Source organism: Bos grunniens, chromosome 7 (assembly GCF_055505025.1).
Source record: "Bos grunniens cultivar Pamir isolate PY7600 chromosome 7, Bosgru_T2T1.0, whole genome shotgun sequence".
NCBI classification, from domain to species: Eukaryota; Metazoa; Chordata; class Mammalia; order Artiodactyla; family Bovidae; genus Bos; species Bos grunniens.
In genome coordinates, this window is record NC_141171.1 from 6,626,611 (window position 1) to 6,644,527 (window position 17,917).

General features: G+C 56.4%; 2 protein-coding genes across 12 annotated transcripts in view; one reads left to right on the top strand and one right to left on the bottom strand.

Annotated features, from left to right (window-relative positions):
* Nucleotides 1–6,681, top strand: part of CHERP (calcium homeostasis endoplasmic reticulum protein) — a 19,289-nt gene extending 12,608 nt beyond the window's left edge. For 4 of the 7 annotated variants that reach the window (XM_086408609.1, XM_086408612.1, XM_086408610.1 and 1 more), the window contains exons 10-18: nucleotides 518–953; nucleotides 1,795–2,033; nucleotides 2,889–3,022; nucleotides 3,684–3,770; nucleotides 4,117–4,260; nucleotides 4,344–4,460; nucleotides 4,949–5,043; nucleotides 5,312–5,501; nucleotides 6,123–6,681. In XM_086408609.1, coding sequence (XP_086264735.1) covers nucleotides 518–953; nucleotides 1,795–2,033; nucleotides 2,889–3,022; nucleotides 3,684–3,770; nucleotides 4,117–4,260; nucleotides 4,344–4,460; nucleotides 4,949–5,043; nucleotides 5,312–5,501; nucleotides 6,123–6,198 — 1,518 coding nt within the window. In that variant the 3' untranslated portion in view covers nucleotides 6,199–6,681. Of the gene's footprint in view, nucleotides 1–517; nucleotides 954–1,794; nucleotides 2,034–2,888; nucleotides 3,023–3,683; nucleotides 3,771–4,116; nucleotides 4,261–4,343; nucleotides 4,461–4,948; nucleotides 5,044–5,311; nucleotides 5,931–6,122 lie in introns of those variants that run through there. The other 3 variants (XM_086408614.1, XM_086408615.1, XM_086408616.1) reach the window with 1 other exon arrangement.
* The window catches only part of C7H19orf44 (chromosome 7 C19orf44 homolog), a 23,328-nt gene continuing 11,334 nt past the window's right edge, over nucleotides 5,924–17,917 (bottom strand). For 2 of the 5 annotated variants that reach the window (XM_086408617.1, XM_086408618.1), the window contains exons 4-8: nucleotides 15,127–15,200; nucleotides 13,361–13,781; nucleotides 10,918–11,013; nucleotides 9,142–9,308; nucleotides 5,924–7,225 (exon numbers count right to left, since the gene is read on the bottom strand). In XM_086408617.1, the coding sequence (XP_086264743.1) occupies nucleotides 7,154–7,225; nucleotides 9,142–9,308; nucleotides 10,918–11,013; nucleotides 13,361–13,781; nucleotides 15,127–15,200 (830 nt within the window). In that variant the 3' untranslated portion in view covers nucleotides 5,924–7,153. Of the gene's footprint in view, nucleotides 7,226–9,141; nucleotides 9,309–10,251; nucleotides 10,704–10,917; nucleotides 11,014–13,360; nucleotides 13,782–15,126; nucleotides 15,201–17,917 lie in introns of those variants that run through there. The other 3 variants (XR_015166534.1, XM_086408619.1, XM_086408620.1) reach the window with 3 other exon arrangements.

Here is a 17,917-nt window from a genome sequence, read left to right on the forward strand (position 1 = left end):
GCAGCCAGGCAGGCTCTGGAACTTACTGTCTTCGACTCATGGTAAGACAGTTCCTGGTGGCATAGCAGACACTGAGACAGGATGAGAGAACCGTGTTGGGGAGAGACGCGACGGAAGGGGGAACAGGCAGGCAGGGGTGTGGTCAGGGGCCCCATGGCTCAGCCTGCACACCCGGGGAGCACTGGGGAAGCACCCCTGCCCTGTGCTGCTGAGGGGCTCGTGGACGGGTGTTCATCCCACGGCTTCTGTCAGGCATGAGGTTGGGGTGCTCCCCGGCCCTGATGTGGGTGCGGCAGTTGAGATTCTGGGCCCGGGGTGCAGGCAGGCACCTCACATCCTCCGCCCGGGTCAGAGTGACGTGAAGGCGGTCATGCCCAGCTGGACTGTAGGCTTGCAGCTCAGGTGCTGGGCTCACGGCCGCCCACCCTGCAGCCAGACACCAGTGTCGGCAGGTGGCTGCCGCGCACCCCGCGTGCCCGGCACGGGCCGGGACTCACCTCTGCTCTTTGCCTTGCAGCCTCCTGAGCAGCCCCCCTACCCACACCACCAGGGCGGGCCGCCCCACTGCCCACCCTGGAACAACAGCCACGAGGGCATGTGGGGCGAGCAGCGCGGGGACCCCGGCTGGAACGGCCAGCGCGACGCCCCCTGGAACAGCCAACCTGACCCCAACTGGAACAGCCAGTTCGAGGGCCCCTGGAACAGCCAGCACGAGCAGCCGCCCTGGGGCGGGGGCCAGCGCGAGCCGCCCTTCCGCATGCAGCGGCCGCCGCACTTCCGCGGGCCCTTCCCGCCCCACCAGCAGCACCCGCAGTTCAACCAGCCGCCACACCCCCACAACTTCAACCGCTTCCCACCCCGCTTCATGCAGGATGACTTCCCCCCACGACACCCCTTCGAGCGGCCGCCCTACCCTCACCGCTTCGACTACCCTCAAGGGGACTTTCAAGCGGGTGAGTGTGAGATCAGCCTTGGGGGGCGGGGTCTGTCCTGGGGCCAGTGAACACATCCTCACCTGTCCCGAGATCCCCGAGGCCAGCTCACTCGCCAGCCTGCCATGTGACCTGGCATGCCCTGAGCCAGGGTGGCAGGCGGAGGGGTTGTAGGGTGACAGGGAAGCCCGGCCCAGGCCCGGACAGGGGGCAGGTGAGCGCACACTGGCAGCCTTGTTGTGGGCACCTCCCACACGTGGGCAGGCTGATTCTGTGTTTTCTAAAAAAATTTCGTTTTTACTCGTAGCTTCTTCCTGGATTTTCGCATCCATTCTTGACTATAAATTGAGCTGGGAAACCAGTAGGTTTATTGCTTATGTGAAGTGTTCTAGGGCTGCTGTAACAGGGCCATGGGCTGGGTGCCTCCCACAGCAAGGATTTCTCCACAGTTAGTTCTGGAGGCTGGAGGTCTGAGATCAGGGTGTCAGCTGGCTTGGTGCCTCCTGAGGCCTCCTGGGGGCCTGTAGATGGCCGACCTCTCCCCGCGTCTCCTCTATGTGTTAGTGTCTTCGTCTTACAGAGATACCAGTCAGTATTGGATCAGGGCCCACTCACAGGACCTCAGTTTCTCAGGACTAGGAGTGAATTTGCAGGGGAATTTGCACAGTTGAGCTCATAACATGGCTCTCTGAAGGTTATGTGATTTCCCTGTGGTTCCTTCTTTCACCCCGGAGGTCTGTTAGGTGCGGCTGTGTGTGCAGGACAGGCCACTGCCAGCCCCAGCTATTCCTCGGGGCTGTGAACGAAGCACTGCCCAGCTCTTGACTTGCCAGCAGGCCTGAGTGCAGTTTCTGTTCTGCAGAAATGGGACCCCCTCACCACCACCCCGGCCACCGCATGCCTCACCCTGGGATCAACGAGCATCCGCCTTGGGGTGGGCCCCAGCACCCTGACTTCGGCCCTCCACCCCACGGCTTCAACGGGCAGCCCCCGCACATGCGGCGACAGGGCCCTCCGCACATCAACCATGACGACCCCAGCCTGGTCCCCAACGTGCCCTACTTCGACCTCCCTGCTGGGCTCATGGCCCCCCTCGTGAAGGTAACGTTGCAGAGCTGAGCGCCAGGCCTCGCCACGCATGCTTGTCCTCCAGGTGGGACGGTCACGGGTAGGATCCATTCCCCACTTGGCTGCAAGACGTTGTTTCCCAGGCCCCTGTCCCCCCCATTTCCTGCACCCCAATGAACTTGATCAGCTTGTCATTAAGGGTGTGCCTCAGTTAACGACCCTACCTTGCACGCTCACACGTGGCCGTGAGCAAGGCCCATGTCCCTCTGCTCCTCTGAGCGTCCGTCCTGGGCTGCAGGTTTGGTACTGCTCGAGAAGGCTGGGTGTGAAGGGGGGTCCTCTTGGTCCTGGACTTGGAAGCCCCTTGTCCAGGGACTGAGGACAGGGGTTTCTCAGAAAAGGGGTGGTCAACCAATCAAGCAAGGCAGGAAAGGGGGTCAGAAGGGAGCCAGGGCCAGGGCTCAGGGCACTCTGGTCATTGCCCCTCCCTGGAAGTTGAGACAGGTTACACGGGGGCAGCATGGAGAGCTAAAGGTCGAGGTGCCAGTGGGGCTGCCCTTGGGGTAGGGGCTGGAGCAGAGAAGGGGGCACAGAGCGGGGCCCCGGAGGTGGGCATCTGGGCACAGCTCAGTGGTCGGCAAGTGAGGGCATCTGGGGTCCACGGAGGGTCTGGATAATCAGGGTCTTTGCATTTTTGGTAGAGAGAGAATTCTGTAGCTACTGAGTCATTGGTGTGGTTAAAGCCCTCAAGAGTATGGGGTTTCCCAAGAAGGGCCGCCTGAGGCACTCTGATGCCCAGGACAGCTGTCTGCTGCCCCTCGGTTCCCTGGATGGGATGGGCCTGGGGCGCTGAGGCAGGGAGTGGTGACAGCGTGTTCTCTGTTGCAGCTGGAAGACCACGAGTACAAGCCTTTGGATCCTAAAGACATCCGCCTCCCACCCCCCATGCCACCCAGCGAGAGGCTGCTGGCGGCCGTGGAGGCCTTTTACAGCCCTCCCTCCCATGACAGGCCCAGGAACAGGTATGGCACTCCCGGAGACCCGCCGGGGGGCCGGCAGCAGGAGGGGAGGCTGCTGTCCCCTCCCGGCCTGTCCTCCCGGGTCTTTCTTCACCAGAAACTCACAGCAGGCACACCTTGTGCCCCGGGGTGGCGTGAGGAGCCTGACTAGGAGGGCCCACTTCTCCCCCAGCTCGCATGTCACACGTGCAGTGCCCTCGATAGAAAGCTTTTATCACATCAGACAAGCGCTTATCTCGGGGCAGGTGTGTTTCAGAGACGGCCAGCTGCCGCCCAGCAGGCTTTGTCATAGGCGTCCCTCAGGAGCCTCTCCCCTGGTGATCTCACTTCAGTGGTTACCCTGCCGTGTGGCAGGGCACAGGCCTACCTGCCTACATCAGAGTGCCTCAGCCCCCGTTATGGTAACCTGCTCAGCTGTTCAGAGAAACCCCAGCCTGGAAAGGCGAGGAAGCCATGCAGGGCTGGGGGCGCATCCTGGGGCTGGCCCGCCCTTCAGCCTGGCTCCTCCTCCAAGGGGCAGCCTGTCGAGGCAAGCCCCCAAGGGCTTTCGTGCTGGGTCCTTGCTCAGGATCCCAAGCAAAAGAGGGACGGCCTGTCGGGCAGAAGGTCCCTGAGGAGGGAGACTTGGGTCTCCCTTCAGCCCTGGGACACTTGTGTCTTACAGCGAAGGCTGGGAGCAGAACGGTCTCTACGAGTTCTTCCGAGCAAAGATGCGGGCCCGGCGGAGGAAAGGCCAGGAGAAGAGGAACAGGTGAGAGTCGCATGCCCGCCGCGTCCCCCGTGGAGAGCCAGTCTCCACAGTCTCGTCCCAGGGCGGCCTGCAGGCAGCTCCACCATGGCCCACGGGCTCTCTGTGGTGTCACGCCCAAGGCGAGGGGCAGGGATGGGGTTAGTTCTGGTCTTTGCCTGGGTCTTGGGTGAAGCACCCTACGGTAAGGGTGCCGGGAGCCGCCGCCCACACGGCCAGAGTAAGACAGGACGCACCGGCTGGCGCGCAGCATGCGGGAAGGGGTGTGTCTGCCCCCGCACTGGGCTCCTCTGGGTCCTCTAGGGCAGGGCTGGGGGGTGCCTCCAGCTCACCAGGCCTCTCCCCGCAGTGGACCCTCAAGGTCTCGGAGCAGATCCAAAAGCCGAGGGCGCTCCTCCTCACGCTCCAACTCGAGGTCCTCCAAGTCGTCCGGCTCCTACTCGAGGTCACGGTCCCGCTCCTGCTCTCGCTCCTACTCCCGTTCTAGATCCAGGTGAGCAGGGCGCCGCTGCACGGGGTGTGAGGCCTGGGGCCTCTCGGTGGCCGTACTGACCCTTCCCTCTCCCCGGCCCATAGGAGCCGCAGCCGCTCCCGCTCCTCTCGCAGCCGCTCCCGCTCCCGCTCGCGCTCAAGGTCCAAGTCCTACTCCCCAGGAAGGAGGCACCGGTCACGGTCCAGGAGCCCCACCCCGCCGTAAGATTTCTGTCTTAACTGTCCAATGATCTCTGGTAGCACTGGAACCCTCTGATGCTTTGCTGTGAATGTTGAAACGTGTCGTTAGAAGACCCTCTCTAGGCGGCCCGCGCCCAGGCGGCACCTGGGGGCCCCTGGGCGCTCGCTAGCGCAGTGACGGTGGCATCGCGTCTCACTCCTCGCTCTTACCTCTGCGGTCACGTTGTGAAGCCCAAGGCCAGGGCTGGGCTCTGTTTTCTAACCATTGACGGGTTCGGTGTGGCCGGCCGTTGCCACCAAGTGTGGGGCAGGGACCGTCATCTTAGGGGACCCCCTTAACTGGCCGGCGAAGAGGATAAAGAAGGCGGCTAGAGACCCGAAACGTGTGTGTGTGTGTCCATCTCACGCTGGCGACCCTTCATAGAAGCCACATGCTGTAATACTCTAAGTTTTCATTCCAATAAATGTATCCGCTCTTTTGTAAAAGACGTTACCTGTCTTAATTTTAGTTCCTCGGCTGGTCTGGGTTCTAATTCAGCACCTCCTATACCTGATTCAAGGCTTGGGGAAGAGAACAAAGGACATCAGATGCTGGTGAAAATGGGTAAGTTTCCGGGGAAGACAGAACAGCCCGCTCTGGGCACTCGGGGTTTGAGGGGGCTGAGGGAGTCAGAAGGTTCCCGCTTGGAAACAGAAACCTGCAGGGCTTCTGCCGGTGCTCTTTCTCACCGCGTTAGTTCCAAGTGTGTGCCCTGCGTGTCGTGGACTCCCTGTAGGCATTTGCACTGAACTTCACATCAGGGTAAAGGCGCAACGCTTCGGGCTTCCCCTGGGTCCCCTGGGTCGTAACCACTCATCCGTCTCTCTCTCAGGCTGGAGTGGATCCGGTGGCCTCGGCGTGAAGGAGCAAGGGATCCAGGACCCCATCAAGGGGGGGGACGTGCGGGACAAGTGGGACCAGTACAAGGGTGTGGGCGTGGCCCTGGACGACCCCTACGAGAACTACCGCAGGAACAAGAGCTACTCCTTCATCGCCCGCATGAAGGCCCGGGAGGAGTGCAAGTAGGCCGGCAGAGCCCCGCTGCTGGGCCCACTGCTGGTGGAGGATGGCAGGGGCAGCCCGCTCCCCTCGGCTCTGCCCGTGGGAGCGACAGGAGGAGGAAGACGGGCGCGGGTCTCGTGACCAGTGCCACGCTGGATGGTGCCGAAGGCCCAGGCCCCACCCGCACACCAGCTCTAACGTAGCAGCAGGCGTCACGAGGGGTGCCCAGCCCACGCGGCCACAAGCTTATTTCCCCGGACAGTGAAGCAAGAGACACAAGACCCCTGGATAAAAACTCCCACTGTCTGAAGGCACGGCCGTCTCACTCTCCCCTCAGCCTGAGCCTCTGAAACCAGGGGGCGTGTGTGCACGGGCCCTGCGCACGCACGCCAGGCCAGGCGCTGCTACTGCTCACTCGTTAAAAATGGAAAAAAGCAGAACCTTTTTGATTTGCAGAGTTAAATGGGGTTTTCATTTTTATTCCAAGCGGTTTAGTTTTAGAAAAAAGAATACTGATCTAGGCTGATCCCCAGGGACATAATTTGAAACCTATTTCCCCTGAGACATACCAGCCCTTAATTCAGTTACTTAGCTGTTTAAGTTGAGGATTTTTTTTCTTTTTTTTTTTTTTTGAACATTAGCCATTTGCTGTTACCTGCAGAAACAAAAAGTTCTGAGGAAACTCACCTGAGGCATCTTCAGGTCACGGAACAATGACACCCTCGGAGAACTTGCACCCTTGGCGTCTCCACTTGCTTTTTTCACTGAGAGGAACCCCCACACCAGCACTCGTGTGAGACGGCCCATTCTCATCCAGAGTGTGGGGCGCGAGCCCTGGCCCTGCCTCCTGCTCGGTCACTTCTTTCGCGGGTCCCCGCCTGCCCCCAAAGGGCGGGAAGGCCAGAGGGGGCCGCCTCTGCCAGGAGCCGCCTGGGATCCGCCCTCCTTGGCATCCCCGGGCAGCTTGGTGCGGTGCCGTTTATTTGTACAGAAACATTTTTGGAAAATTCTTTTCAATAAGATGCAAAATCCTCTCCAACTTTTCAACCTGATAGGATAAACTGTTTGATTTTTGTTCTAGATTTCCTGTAGCTGTGAATTGTTCAAACGTGTCTGATTCAGGATAAAATGTAAACGTGTTGTTAACAATTTCTTGTGGATTTTACTGTTTTGCCTTCAAATAAAGACCTTTTTTTTAAAGACTTTTATCCCTGTGTTTAAATCAGAAGCGTACTCAGGCTGAGGAGGGCGGAGGTGCGTCCTGAGTGCAGACTGTCTGAATCGTGGAGTTGGGTCGGAGCTCTGCCTGGGTGTCTCACGGGGGTCCCCAGCATGGATGCGTGGCCCTGCTCCCTCGTTAGTTGAGGGGGCTCTTCACCCCCACCGTCTCGTGAGCCTGAGAAGCCAGCACCTGCCCGGTGGAGCCACTCCACGTGGCATCCCCTGGCATGCTGGCATCCCCATCCTGTGCGCGTGGTGACAGGCTCCACCTGGTTCCACTTCACTGGCCTGTGGTGTCCTCTCCCACGACAGGCACACCAACAAGATGGCTACTCAGCTGGAAATGATGAGCACCCCAACCACCGAATGCCCCCTGGGGTCTCGGGGGTGTGTGTCACGGCCGGTGTACGGGACCAGCTCCTCAGGTACTCGAGCCCATCTCTCCTGGCACTCATAGCTCCTTCTTTACCTCCTCCAGGGCCTCCTCCATGGTCAGCAGGGCGGGCCTGTGTTGTCTGATGTACTGTGGGGCAGAGGACACAAGGAAGCCATCACCGCTGCTGCCTCCGTGCACTGAGGTCCTGGGGCCTGGGGATGGCACCTGTCTGTCTCCAGGGGCTAAGAGGAAGAGGGGTTGTGGTAAAGGGGACAGGGGCAGGGCTACCCGGCTGCCCAGAGGATACAGGCTGGGGAGAGGGGCTCAGGTGCCACCCTCAGGGTATGGGCCTGGAGCAGAGCAGGCCACCAGCCACTCGGGCTGTAGGCAGAAGCAATCAGATCACTTCAGCTTGCATTCAGCTAACAACGTCCAACAGCAGAACAAGTTCAAGGACCCCTCAGGGGTGCCATCAGCCAAGTCCAAAACGTGGGAAAGTGGGACAGCCTGTTTTCTTCCAACCAATAAACTTTAAGGAAACAAGAGGTGGGGAAGGTGGGGTGGCCTGTAAGCAGCGGTTCTCAGAGTGGGTCCCCAGTGGGCCCATGGGAGGAACACCCACTCCCAGGCCCACCCTACCGCCAAGGCAAACCAGGTGGTCAGGCCTTCGGGGGTCTCACTGCTCAGGGCTGAGAACCTCTGCTATATATATAGGTTGCTAAGTCACTTCAGTCGTGTCCGACTCTGTGCGACCCCATAGACGGCAGCCCACCAGGCTCCCCCGTCCCTGGGATTCTCCAGGCAAGAACACTGGAGTGGGTTGCCATCTCCTTCTCCAATGCATGAAAGTGAAAAGTGAAAGTGAAGTCGCTCAGTCGTGTCCGACTCTTAGCGACCCTATGGACTGCAGCCTAACAGGTTCCTCTGTCCATGGGATTTTCCAAGCAAGAGTACTAGAGTGGGGTGCCATTGCCTTCTCCGATATATATAGGTTAGGAGTCTAAAAAAATAGTAAGTAAATTTGATGTAGGACTCTGGATACACATGAAGAAAACAGGAATGAAATGTACACCTTTTATGAGATGAGTGAAAATCTGAACACTGGACACCTAGTAATGGTAACTGAGAAAAGTCAGTTTGGTTTTGGTATTACAGTGGTATTGTGATTATTAAAGTCCTTATTCTTAAGAAATACGTACTAAAATATATGTAGCTGAAATGCTAAAAATGAACAATTCATATAGTAGGATGCCATTTCTATAAAGAAACACCTGTCACATCACGTATAACACTACACCTGTTCTATATATTTTATACGTTGTATAGGATATGTGACATGATATTGTATACATGCTCAACAGTTTATATATTACATAGAAATCTAAAGGATATATATCAAGCTGGTAATAATTATCCCTGAAATTATGGAGAACTTTATAAGTAACAGATGTCCAACAGGATTTTTATAAAATAATGTCCTTTTGTCATCGGACAAGAAATGAATTTTGCAGGGGAAAAAGCGAGATGAGTGTGATATCCCCGGAGCGCCAGCCCTTGGGACTGGTGGCCCTCAGGAAGGGTCTGTGGAGGGGCAGGGCCCTCACCCAGGAAAAGGGCACTTTTGCTCTGACGTCACACGGCATCCCTGCCCCAGCCTTGGTCACAGCCAAGGAGAGAAAGGGGCTCCTTTGGCCAGGACCGAAGGGGGCTTGGGCCCCAGCATCCCCAGCACCCCAGTTTGAGCCCCGGAAGCTCCCTGCCCCCTCCCCTCCATGGAAGTGGGAGCCCCGGAAGCCCCCTGCCCTCTCCCCCCATGGAAGTAGGGGCAGCGCTGTGGTCACCTCTTTGGTTTGAGCCCCAGAAGCCCCCTGCCCTCTCCCCTCCATGGAAGTGGGGGCCCCGGAAGCCCCGTGCCCTCGCCCCACCATGGAAGTGGGAGCCCTGGAAGCCCCCTGCCTTCTCCCCACCATGGAAGTGGGGGCAGCACTGTGGTCACCTCTTTGGTTTGACCCTGGAAGCCCCCTGCCCTCTCCCCCCATGGAAGTGGGGCAGCCCGCGGTCACCTCTTTGGCCTCCTCCAGGGTGTGGTAGTGGAATGAGTCTCCGTCCAGGGAGCGCAGGAGGGACGCGTGCAGGTGCCTGCTGGCCTCGATGAACTGCTGCGTCAGGCTCAGCTGCTGCTTCAGCACATCATTGAGTGCGAACACGGCCGGGCTGTATGCAGTCAGGGCTGCCATCCCGGCTCCCGGTCAGTTGTCGGCCCCCCGGGGCCCCAGCCCCCAGCCCTCGCCGCACCCCCCGGCCAGCCCTGCACCCCCACCCCTCGGCTGTGGCAGGATGCTCTCCGCAGGTACTGCCCCTCCGGAAGCAGCAGCCGCCTCGCCTCGTTCTGTGCCTTTCTGCTCAGCGGTAGATGAACTGCGCTCTCTGACTTGTGTGTGGGTCTCACACCATCGGCCCCCAGGCACCACTGGAAGCCTCAACCTCAGTGTCCAACACAAGGGAGGAAGGCCAGCGACGTGGCTCTCCAGACAGTGCAGCCTCATGGTGTGGGTCTAACTCTCCTGAATTGTACACTTCAAAATAAGCAAGAGTGGAAATTTTACACTTCGTATGTTTAAACATGTGGGGCTTCCTGGTGGCTCAGCAGTAAAGATCCACCTGAAATGCAGGAGACGGGTTCTATCCCTGGGTGGGGAAAGTCCCCTGGAGGAGGGCATGGCAACCCACTCCAGTATTCTCGCCAGGAGAATCCCATGGACAGAGGAGCCTGGCGGGCTGCAGTCCATGGGGTTGCAGAGTCAGACACGAGTGAAGCAACCGAGCAGGCACGCATGCATGTTTAAACACGTAATTAAAATAATTTAAAATGCAATTAAGATAAAATTTTTAGGGACTTCCCTAATGGTCCAGTGGTTAGGGCTCTGAGTTTCCACTGCAGAGGGCACAGGTTTGATCCCTGGGGAGGAAACTAAGATCCCACATGCCACATGGCATGGCCAGAAATTTTTTTTTAAATATTTATATATAATTTTAACAAAATAAAAGTACAATTAAAAATAACTGCAATGGTTAAAAATGCTCATTACTAAAATAAAAAAGATCATTACTAAGACTATACTCATGGAAAAGTCACTGAGGTCAATATTATGTTTAAAAAAAGGATGAGGGTGTTTTTTTTTTAAAGATATAAACATTTTACTTATAACCAATACATTTTAACATCTTCATCTTCTAAAAATGGTAAGAAAATTGAAACGGTAAGAAAAAGAACAGGTTCCAGACGCCCCCCGGCTTCTGTCGTGTGAGCCATCAGTGGCCCCATGGGGACCTGGCACAGACTGGGTTTCCTACAGTGACCGTCACCTCTTCACTGGCACCTTCCTCTCACCCCAGGCTTGGCGGGGCCTCCCCAAGGCCCCGTGACCCCTCCACACTCAGCAAGAAGGCAAGGGCCGTGTCCACGGGACTGGCCACTCAGCACTGGCTGAGCGCCTGCTGGAGGAAAGCAGCTATGAAATCTGGAGAGACGGTCTCAGAGGGAACACATAAAGACGGCCCTGTCGGGGCAGGAGGCTTGCAGTGTGTCCCTGCCAACCTTCCTGTTTTCTCCAACATGGGTGTCCTATTGCAAGACAGAAAAGGTTCTGGGACACCCAGTCTGTCATCTGGGAGCCCAGAAATTGTGGCAGTTACCTGTGGCTGTGACCGTCCCACCAACAGATTCTCCAAACCCAGCACCTAGGGGTGGCCCTACGCCTCCAAGGGTGGATGTGAAACTGCAGGTAAAATGTGTCTGCTTCACCTAAAGGAACCCACAAGGTGGGCTGGGCTGTTACCTTCTATGGCGTCTGCACCGATGACATGGCTGGCGATGGGTGCCGGGTCCACGTAGGCACCTCCCAGGGCTGGTCCAATGGCCGCCATGCCGGCCGCTGCTCCAGACACACAGGGGGAGAGGTGAGTGGGCAGAGTCCAGAGCAATGAGCTTCTCATCAACAGGTAAGATGCTGAAATAGGCTATGTGAGTCTGTCTTTTTCTCTTTCTGAATGTGATGGCCACTCTCCTTGCTTTTTTTAATCTTTCCGCTGCTTAAAGTTTCCCCAAACCTGCCTCCATCTTTCTGGTAGGTTCTCCTTGTTCAATACACAGGTCAGGTGAGCTGGCTGAAGCAGTCACTCAGCTCAGGGCGGCTACCCTTCCCTGGATGGGCCCTCCTCTGACAGCCATTTGTGAGCTTCAGAGGCTGCCTTTTTCCTCTCTCCTTTCGATGTCAGGCCTAATCTAGGAAATCAGCACCACTGATGTTTTACGAAAGCATCTCTAAATTGCAAAGAAGGAAACAGACATGTGCTCATTTGCTGCCCAAAGGCTCTGTTGCAAGAAAGGGAGCAGGAAGACATGGGCAGGGACTCAGGTTTCTGAGTCACAGAGCCAGAGTTGAAAATCCTCTTGAACACCTTCCAGTGATTCAGCTGGGCCCATCTGACTGACCTGCCTCCCTGCAAAACAGAGCAGTCACACCCCGTGGACAGGTGCGAGGTCTGGACAGAAGTATCACGAAGCCCCAGATCCAAAGGACCAGATCAAGCAAGAACCACAGGGATTTCCCTGATGGTCCAGTGGTTAAGAATCCACCTTCCAAGGCAGGTTCAATCCTTGGTCCGGGAACTAAGTTCCCATGTGCCATGGGACAACTAAGCCTGAGTGCTATAACTAGAGAAAAACCCACCTGCCTCAATGAAGAGCCCATGCACTTCAACAAAGACCCAATGCAGCCAAGATAAATAAGTAAATTTTAAAAAGCAGGCATCACACCCCAGTGCACAGCCCGGGAACAAGCTCTGTCTGCATTGTGGGTGTTGTCTAGACGACTGGTCCCCAACCTTTCTGGCATCAGGGGCTGGTCTTGCAGAAGACAATTTTTCCACCAACTGGGGTGGGGGTGGTGATGTGGGGGGACAGTTTGGGGATGACTCAAGCGGAGAAGGCAATGGCACCTTTGCCTTCTCCAGTACTTCCAGTACTCTGAACTTCTTTCCAGTCCTCTTGCCTGGAAAATCCCATGGACAGAGGAGCCTGGTAGGCTGCAGTCCATGGGGTTGCTAAGAGTCGGACACGACTGAGCGACTTCACTTTCACTTTTCACTTTCATGCATTGGAGAAGGAAATGGCAACCCACTCCAGTGTTCTTGCCTGGAGAATCCCAGGGACAGGGGAGCCTGGTGGGCTGCTGTCTGCGGGGTCACACAGAGTCGGACACGACTGAAGTGACTTAGCAGCAGCAGCAGCAGCAAGCGCATTACGTTTGTTATGCTGCCGCTGATCAGACAAGAGGCGGAACTCAGGCGGTAATGCGAGTGATGGGGAGCAGCTCTAAATACAGAAGATGCTTCACTCACCTGCTCACCTCCTGCTGTACAACCAGGTTCTGAACAGACCACAGACCCATCGTGGTCTGTGGCCTGGAGGTTGGGGACCCCTGGTCTTGACGAGAAAAAGGAGCAGTGCATGTGTGCATGGAAATTTGCTTCAGTCACATCTGACACTTTGCAACCCCATGGACTGTAGCCCGCCAGGCTCCTCTGTCAATGGGATTCTCCACGAGTATACTGGAAGGGGTTGTCATGCCCTCCTCCAGGGGATCTTCCTGACCCAGGAATCAAACCTGCATCTCCTGTGTCTCCTGCATTTGCAGGTGGGTTCTTTACCACTGAGCCACTGGGGAAGCCCCGAAACAAAGAAGGGGAATCACTAAAAGAAAGCGACCTTTCCGTCCACATGGGCCAATGCTGAGAACAAGAGAAATGATGAGCCGTGCCTGCTGCATGCCAGAAGGGAATCCACCAAACACACTCGGCGAGTGCAGACCACCAGCTGGACCGGCGATGCAGCAGCTCTTGGAGCCGCCATGCTCAAGGACCCCAAAGCATCTGAGGATGCGCTGTCCTAGAGGCGGTCCCTGTCACACCTGATGTTTCGGGCAGGGTCGCACTCTGGTGGGGCCTTCCTGGCCACTGCAGGGTACTGAGCAGCAGCCCGGCCTCCACCCAGAGAGTCAGTCACCCACCCTGGCCGATGTCCCCTGGGGCCAGGATCAGCCCCGCTGACAACCACTGCTTTAGTTTTTGGTTTGAAACCTTTCAGTGTTTTGAAGCTTGGGAGACAGTGGGGAATACCCAGGGAGCTCCCCTTTTCTGTGGAAGAGGAAGCAGGGGCCTGAGGTCCCACCAGCCGCAGGCCTCCCCCTCCCTCCTCCGACCCTTGGGCCACGTCCTTACCCTCAGCCCACTGGTAGGTGAAGGCAGGATCGGGCGTCTGCACAGCCGTTTCCTTCACCACGACTCTTGGGTGTCCACCCCTGGCCCGCTTCTTCCTGGACTTGGGACTTGAGGGAGGGAAGTCTGACTTCAGACTTGCAGAAAATTCAGGCCGACTGGCCAGCGTCCTGTAGGGAGACTCCTCTGAAGGGGCCATTGACTCGGATGCTGTGGGACTGGGGGATTTTTCAAAATCTTCTGAGTAAGTCGAGTTCACCGCGCTGGCCATAGGTTCCGGAGACGTTGGCCCCAGGCAACAAATGCCCTGGGGCCCAGGGGACGAGGCCGACGGCTCACTCAGGCGCTCGGAGATCTCGCTCTCAGAGGGGGGATCCCCTGCCCAGGGCCTTCTGCTGGATGCCTTGCCCCCCTGACCTTCTTTCTAAAATGAAGGATGGCAGAGGCAACTGGAAAGTATTTTCAAATGAGCAACACAATCAAAATACACGATCAAAATACCACTGCATTAGAAGTGAAGGCGCCCCAGGGACCCGGCAGGTGAGGGTCTACACGGTCCTTTCTAGATTTGGGCAGGCCAAGTATTGGGAGCAGAATTCTTGAAACCCTTCGGCACGAAGCTGCTGCACTTAACAATGATGGTGTGAGCGTGTGTTAGCAGCAGGTGGGTGAAATATGTGTGTCATTTTTGTACCATTAAAACCTGTGCTAGGACTTCCCTGGCGTTCCAGTGGTTAAGGATCTGCACTTCTATTGGAAGGGACACTGTTTCGAACCCTGGTCAGGGAACCCTGGTGGGGGAACCCTGGTGATCCTGCATGGCAATCCTGAATGCTGATGGTGAGGTGGTTACTAATACAGCAAGAGTCACCACAGGGCGCTGGAATAAATATAGGTCAGTGCAGGAACTGCTGTGGGGAGGCTGAAGTCGGACCTGCTCTAATTGTCTGATACGTTAAATAACTCCTCTCTTGTCATCTTAAATCAGGGTCGCTGCACATTGACACGTTGACATTCAAGACACAAATATTCCCTGCAGTGGGGGCCACCCTGTGCACTCTGGGACACTGAGCGCCATCTGGGCCACTGCCTACTCGATGCCAGGAGCACCCTGCATCACAGTTGCTGCTGCTGCTAAGTCGCTTCAGTCGTGTCCGACTCTGTGCAACCCCATAGACGGCAACCCACCAGGCCCCGCTGTCCCTGGGATTCTCCAGGCAAGAACACTGGAGTGGGTTGCCATTTCCTCCTCCAATGCATGAAAGTGAAAAGTGAAAGTGAAGTTGCTCAGTCGCGTCCGACTCCCAGTGACCCCATGGACTGCAGCCCACCAGGCTCCTCCGTCCATGGGATTTTCCAGGCAAGAGTACTGGAGTGGGGTGCCATTGCCTTCTCCAGCACCACAGTTATGACCACAATATTGCCAGACATTGCCAAGTGCTCCCAGGTGAGAATCGCTGACCTAAATGAAGCACCATGGCTGCAAACCGTTCTGCATAAAGATCTAAAGTGAAAAATCAGTTCAGGGACTCCCCTGATGGTCCAGTGACTAAGACTCCAAGCTCCCGATTCAGGGGGCCCGGGTTCAATCCCTGGTCTGCAAACTAAGATCCCACATGCTGCAATTAAGTGTTCACATGCTGCAACCGAAGATTCCCACAATGAAGACAGAACATCCCGCAGGCCGCAACTGAGACCCGGCGCAGCCAGAGTAATTAAATAAATCTTTTTTTAAAAAAAGAAACAAAAAATCGGTTCACTGTACTTACTTCCCATTCCAAGTCTGATTTCTCACTGACAACTGGAGCCAGGTCATCCAGGGATAAAATGTTTATTCTAAAATCTGTAATTAAAAATGTAACATGGCAATATTTACTCATTTACTCCACAGGTATTGACCATCCTGTTGAAGGAACTGGGCTAAGAGCTAGGGATGGGAAGATGCAAAAGTGCCCTCAGAAAGCTAGTCCGGGCATCTGAGCACTTTTTCTTTAAAGGGCGAGGTAGTAAGTATTAATAGTCTGGCTTTTTCAGGCTAGTCTGTCTCTCTCACCATTGGTCAACTCTGCCCTTGTGATGATGGGAAAGCCACCAAGGACTGTGTATAAACAAATGAGCGTGGCTGTGTCCCAGTACAACTTTACTTATAAAAACAGGCAATGGGAAGGGCTTCCCTGGTGGTCCAGTGGTTAAGAATCCACCTTGCAATGCAGGGGATGCAGGTTCGATCCCTGGTCAGGGAACTGAGATCCACATGGTGTGGGGCAACTAAGCCCAGGCACTGCAACTACTGAGCCCCTGCCCTGCAGCGAAGATCCCGCACGTGGCCGCTAAAAGCTGAGGCAGTCAAATAAATACATATTTAAAAACAGACAATGGGAGGATTCCCTGACGGTCCAGTTGTTAGGACTCCATGCTCTTACTGCCAAGGACCCAGGTTCAATCCCTGGTCAGGGAACTCAGATCCAAAACGTAGTGGTGGGGGTGGTTTAGCTGCTCAGTTGTGTCTGACTCTTTTGACCCCCAAGGACTATAGCCCATCAGGCTCCTCTATCCATGGGATTCTCCAGGCAAGAATACTGGAATGGGTTGCCATTTCCTTTTTCAGGAAGATCTGAAAAATAGAGAAGCAAGGAAAAAAAGAAAAACAGGCCAGAAGCTTCCCAGCCCCTGGCCTCCACAGAGCAGCTCACAATGCAAAGAGGGAAGCGCAGTGGTAAGCGTGCTTGAGGTAGGAGGGGCCGGCCCTCCACTGGGAGAGGGCACCTCATCCTAGGTTCTCATTTAAAGCAAGTTAAGGGCACAGGGGGTCTTTCCCGGGGGCTCAGACGGTAAGGAATCTGTCAGCAATGCAGGAGACCCAGGTTCAATCCCTGGGTCAGGAAGATCCCCTGGAGGAGGGCATGGCAACCCACTCTGGTATTCTTGCCTAGAGAATTCCATGGACAGAGGAGCCCGGTGGGCTACAGTCAATGGGGTCGCAAAGGATTGGACACGAGTGAGTGATTAACACATTCGTTTCTAGCTCAGGTTAACTTCCACTTTGTGGTGCCAGCTAGCCAGCTGCCAATGCCTGAATGCCATGAGTGCAGGTTACTAGAAGAGGAAGGCTCCACGTAGTTCCAGTGCCCCAGCAGGTTTTGCCCCATCAACATGTGGGCCTGCTCTTCCCCGGGAGGAGGAAGGCTGACGGGCAGCCAGGGTGAGGAGCAACTCCACCACATGGCTCACTTCATGACTGAAGCACAGAGGTTGGGTGTGTGTGATGCTAGGGGGACGGGGGTGTCCACCTGTGGGACCTCAAAGCCCCAGCAGGTGCATGCAACCCCAGCTGAGCTGGGTGGACACTTGGTGGGGCCTCCAAGGTGTCTTAGGGGCTTCCACAGGGGGCGCCGAGCAGCCTGGCTGGCTGGAAGGATGAGCCTCCCAGAGGAGGCAGGATGTGCCCGCAATTCCAGGAACAGACAGGGGGCAGTCAGCGGGGGCAGCTGGAGCAGCGCCCACCACGTGGGAGGCACAGAGCTGGGGGTGAATGGGAGATGGAAGACCAAGCGGCTCACTCCTCCTGGAAAGGCTGCTGCTGCTAAGTCGCTTCAGTCGTGTCCGACTTTGTGCAACCCCAGAGACAGCAGCCCACCAGGCTCCCCCGTCCCTGGGATTCTCCAGGCAAGAACACTGGAGTGGGTTGCCATTTCCTTCTCCAACGCATGAAAGTGAAAATCAAAGTGAAGTCGCTCAGTACTGTCCGACTCTTAGTGACCCCATGGACTGCAGGCCACAGGCTCCTCCGTCCATGGGATTTTCCAGGAAAGAGTACTGGAGTAGGGTGCCATTGCCTTCTCCTGGAAAGGCTAGCTGAGTGCAATCCCAAACGCCAGGCTGCCCAGCAATGTTAGATGGAAATGAAAACCTAGCTCAGCACTTCAGTGCTAAGGGCTCACCCCGCCTCTGAACTCCTCCGACACTGCCAGTTGCCAGCATGCCTGTGGCACACAGGTCCTGAGATACGTTCACGGACAAGCCTCTGAACTAAGCCATCACGGTTGGCTTGGGCCAAGGCACAGCAGGAGACCGTGGACTAGTAATATTGTCATGTCGGCCAACCCTGCCTCTCACAGGCTCACCGTGCAGGAGCCCTCCACGTGTACTAGCTCACTGTCATAGCTCTGCCCCACGCTACAGATGAGGAAACCGAGACACAGAGCCTGAGGCCGTGTGGCCAGAAGGCGGCAGGGCAAGCGTGTCCACCCCAGGTAGTGTGCTTGTTAGTCGCTCAGTCTTATCCAACTCTTGGCGACCCCGTGGACTGTAGCCCGCCTGGCTCCTCTGTCCATGGAATTCTAGCAAAAATACTACAGCAGGTTGCCATCCCTTCTCCAGGGGCTCTTCCCAACCCAGGGATCAAACCTGGGTCTCCCGCATCACAGGCAGGTTCTTTACTGTCTGAGCCACCAGGAAGCCCCCACCCCAGATGGGCTGGACCCCCCAAACTCAAACTTGTCTTTGCCACTCCTTGCTGCCCTCCTCTCTTGAAGCTGCATCTGGAGGGGAAGGTGGGGT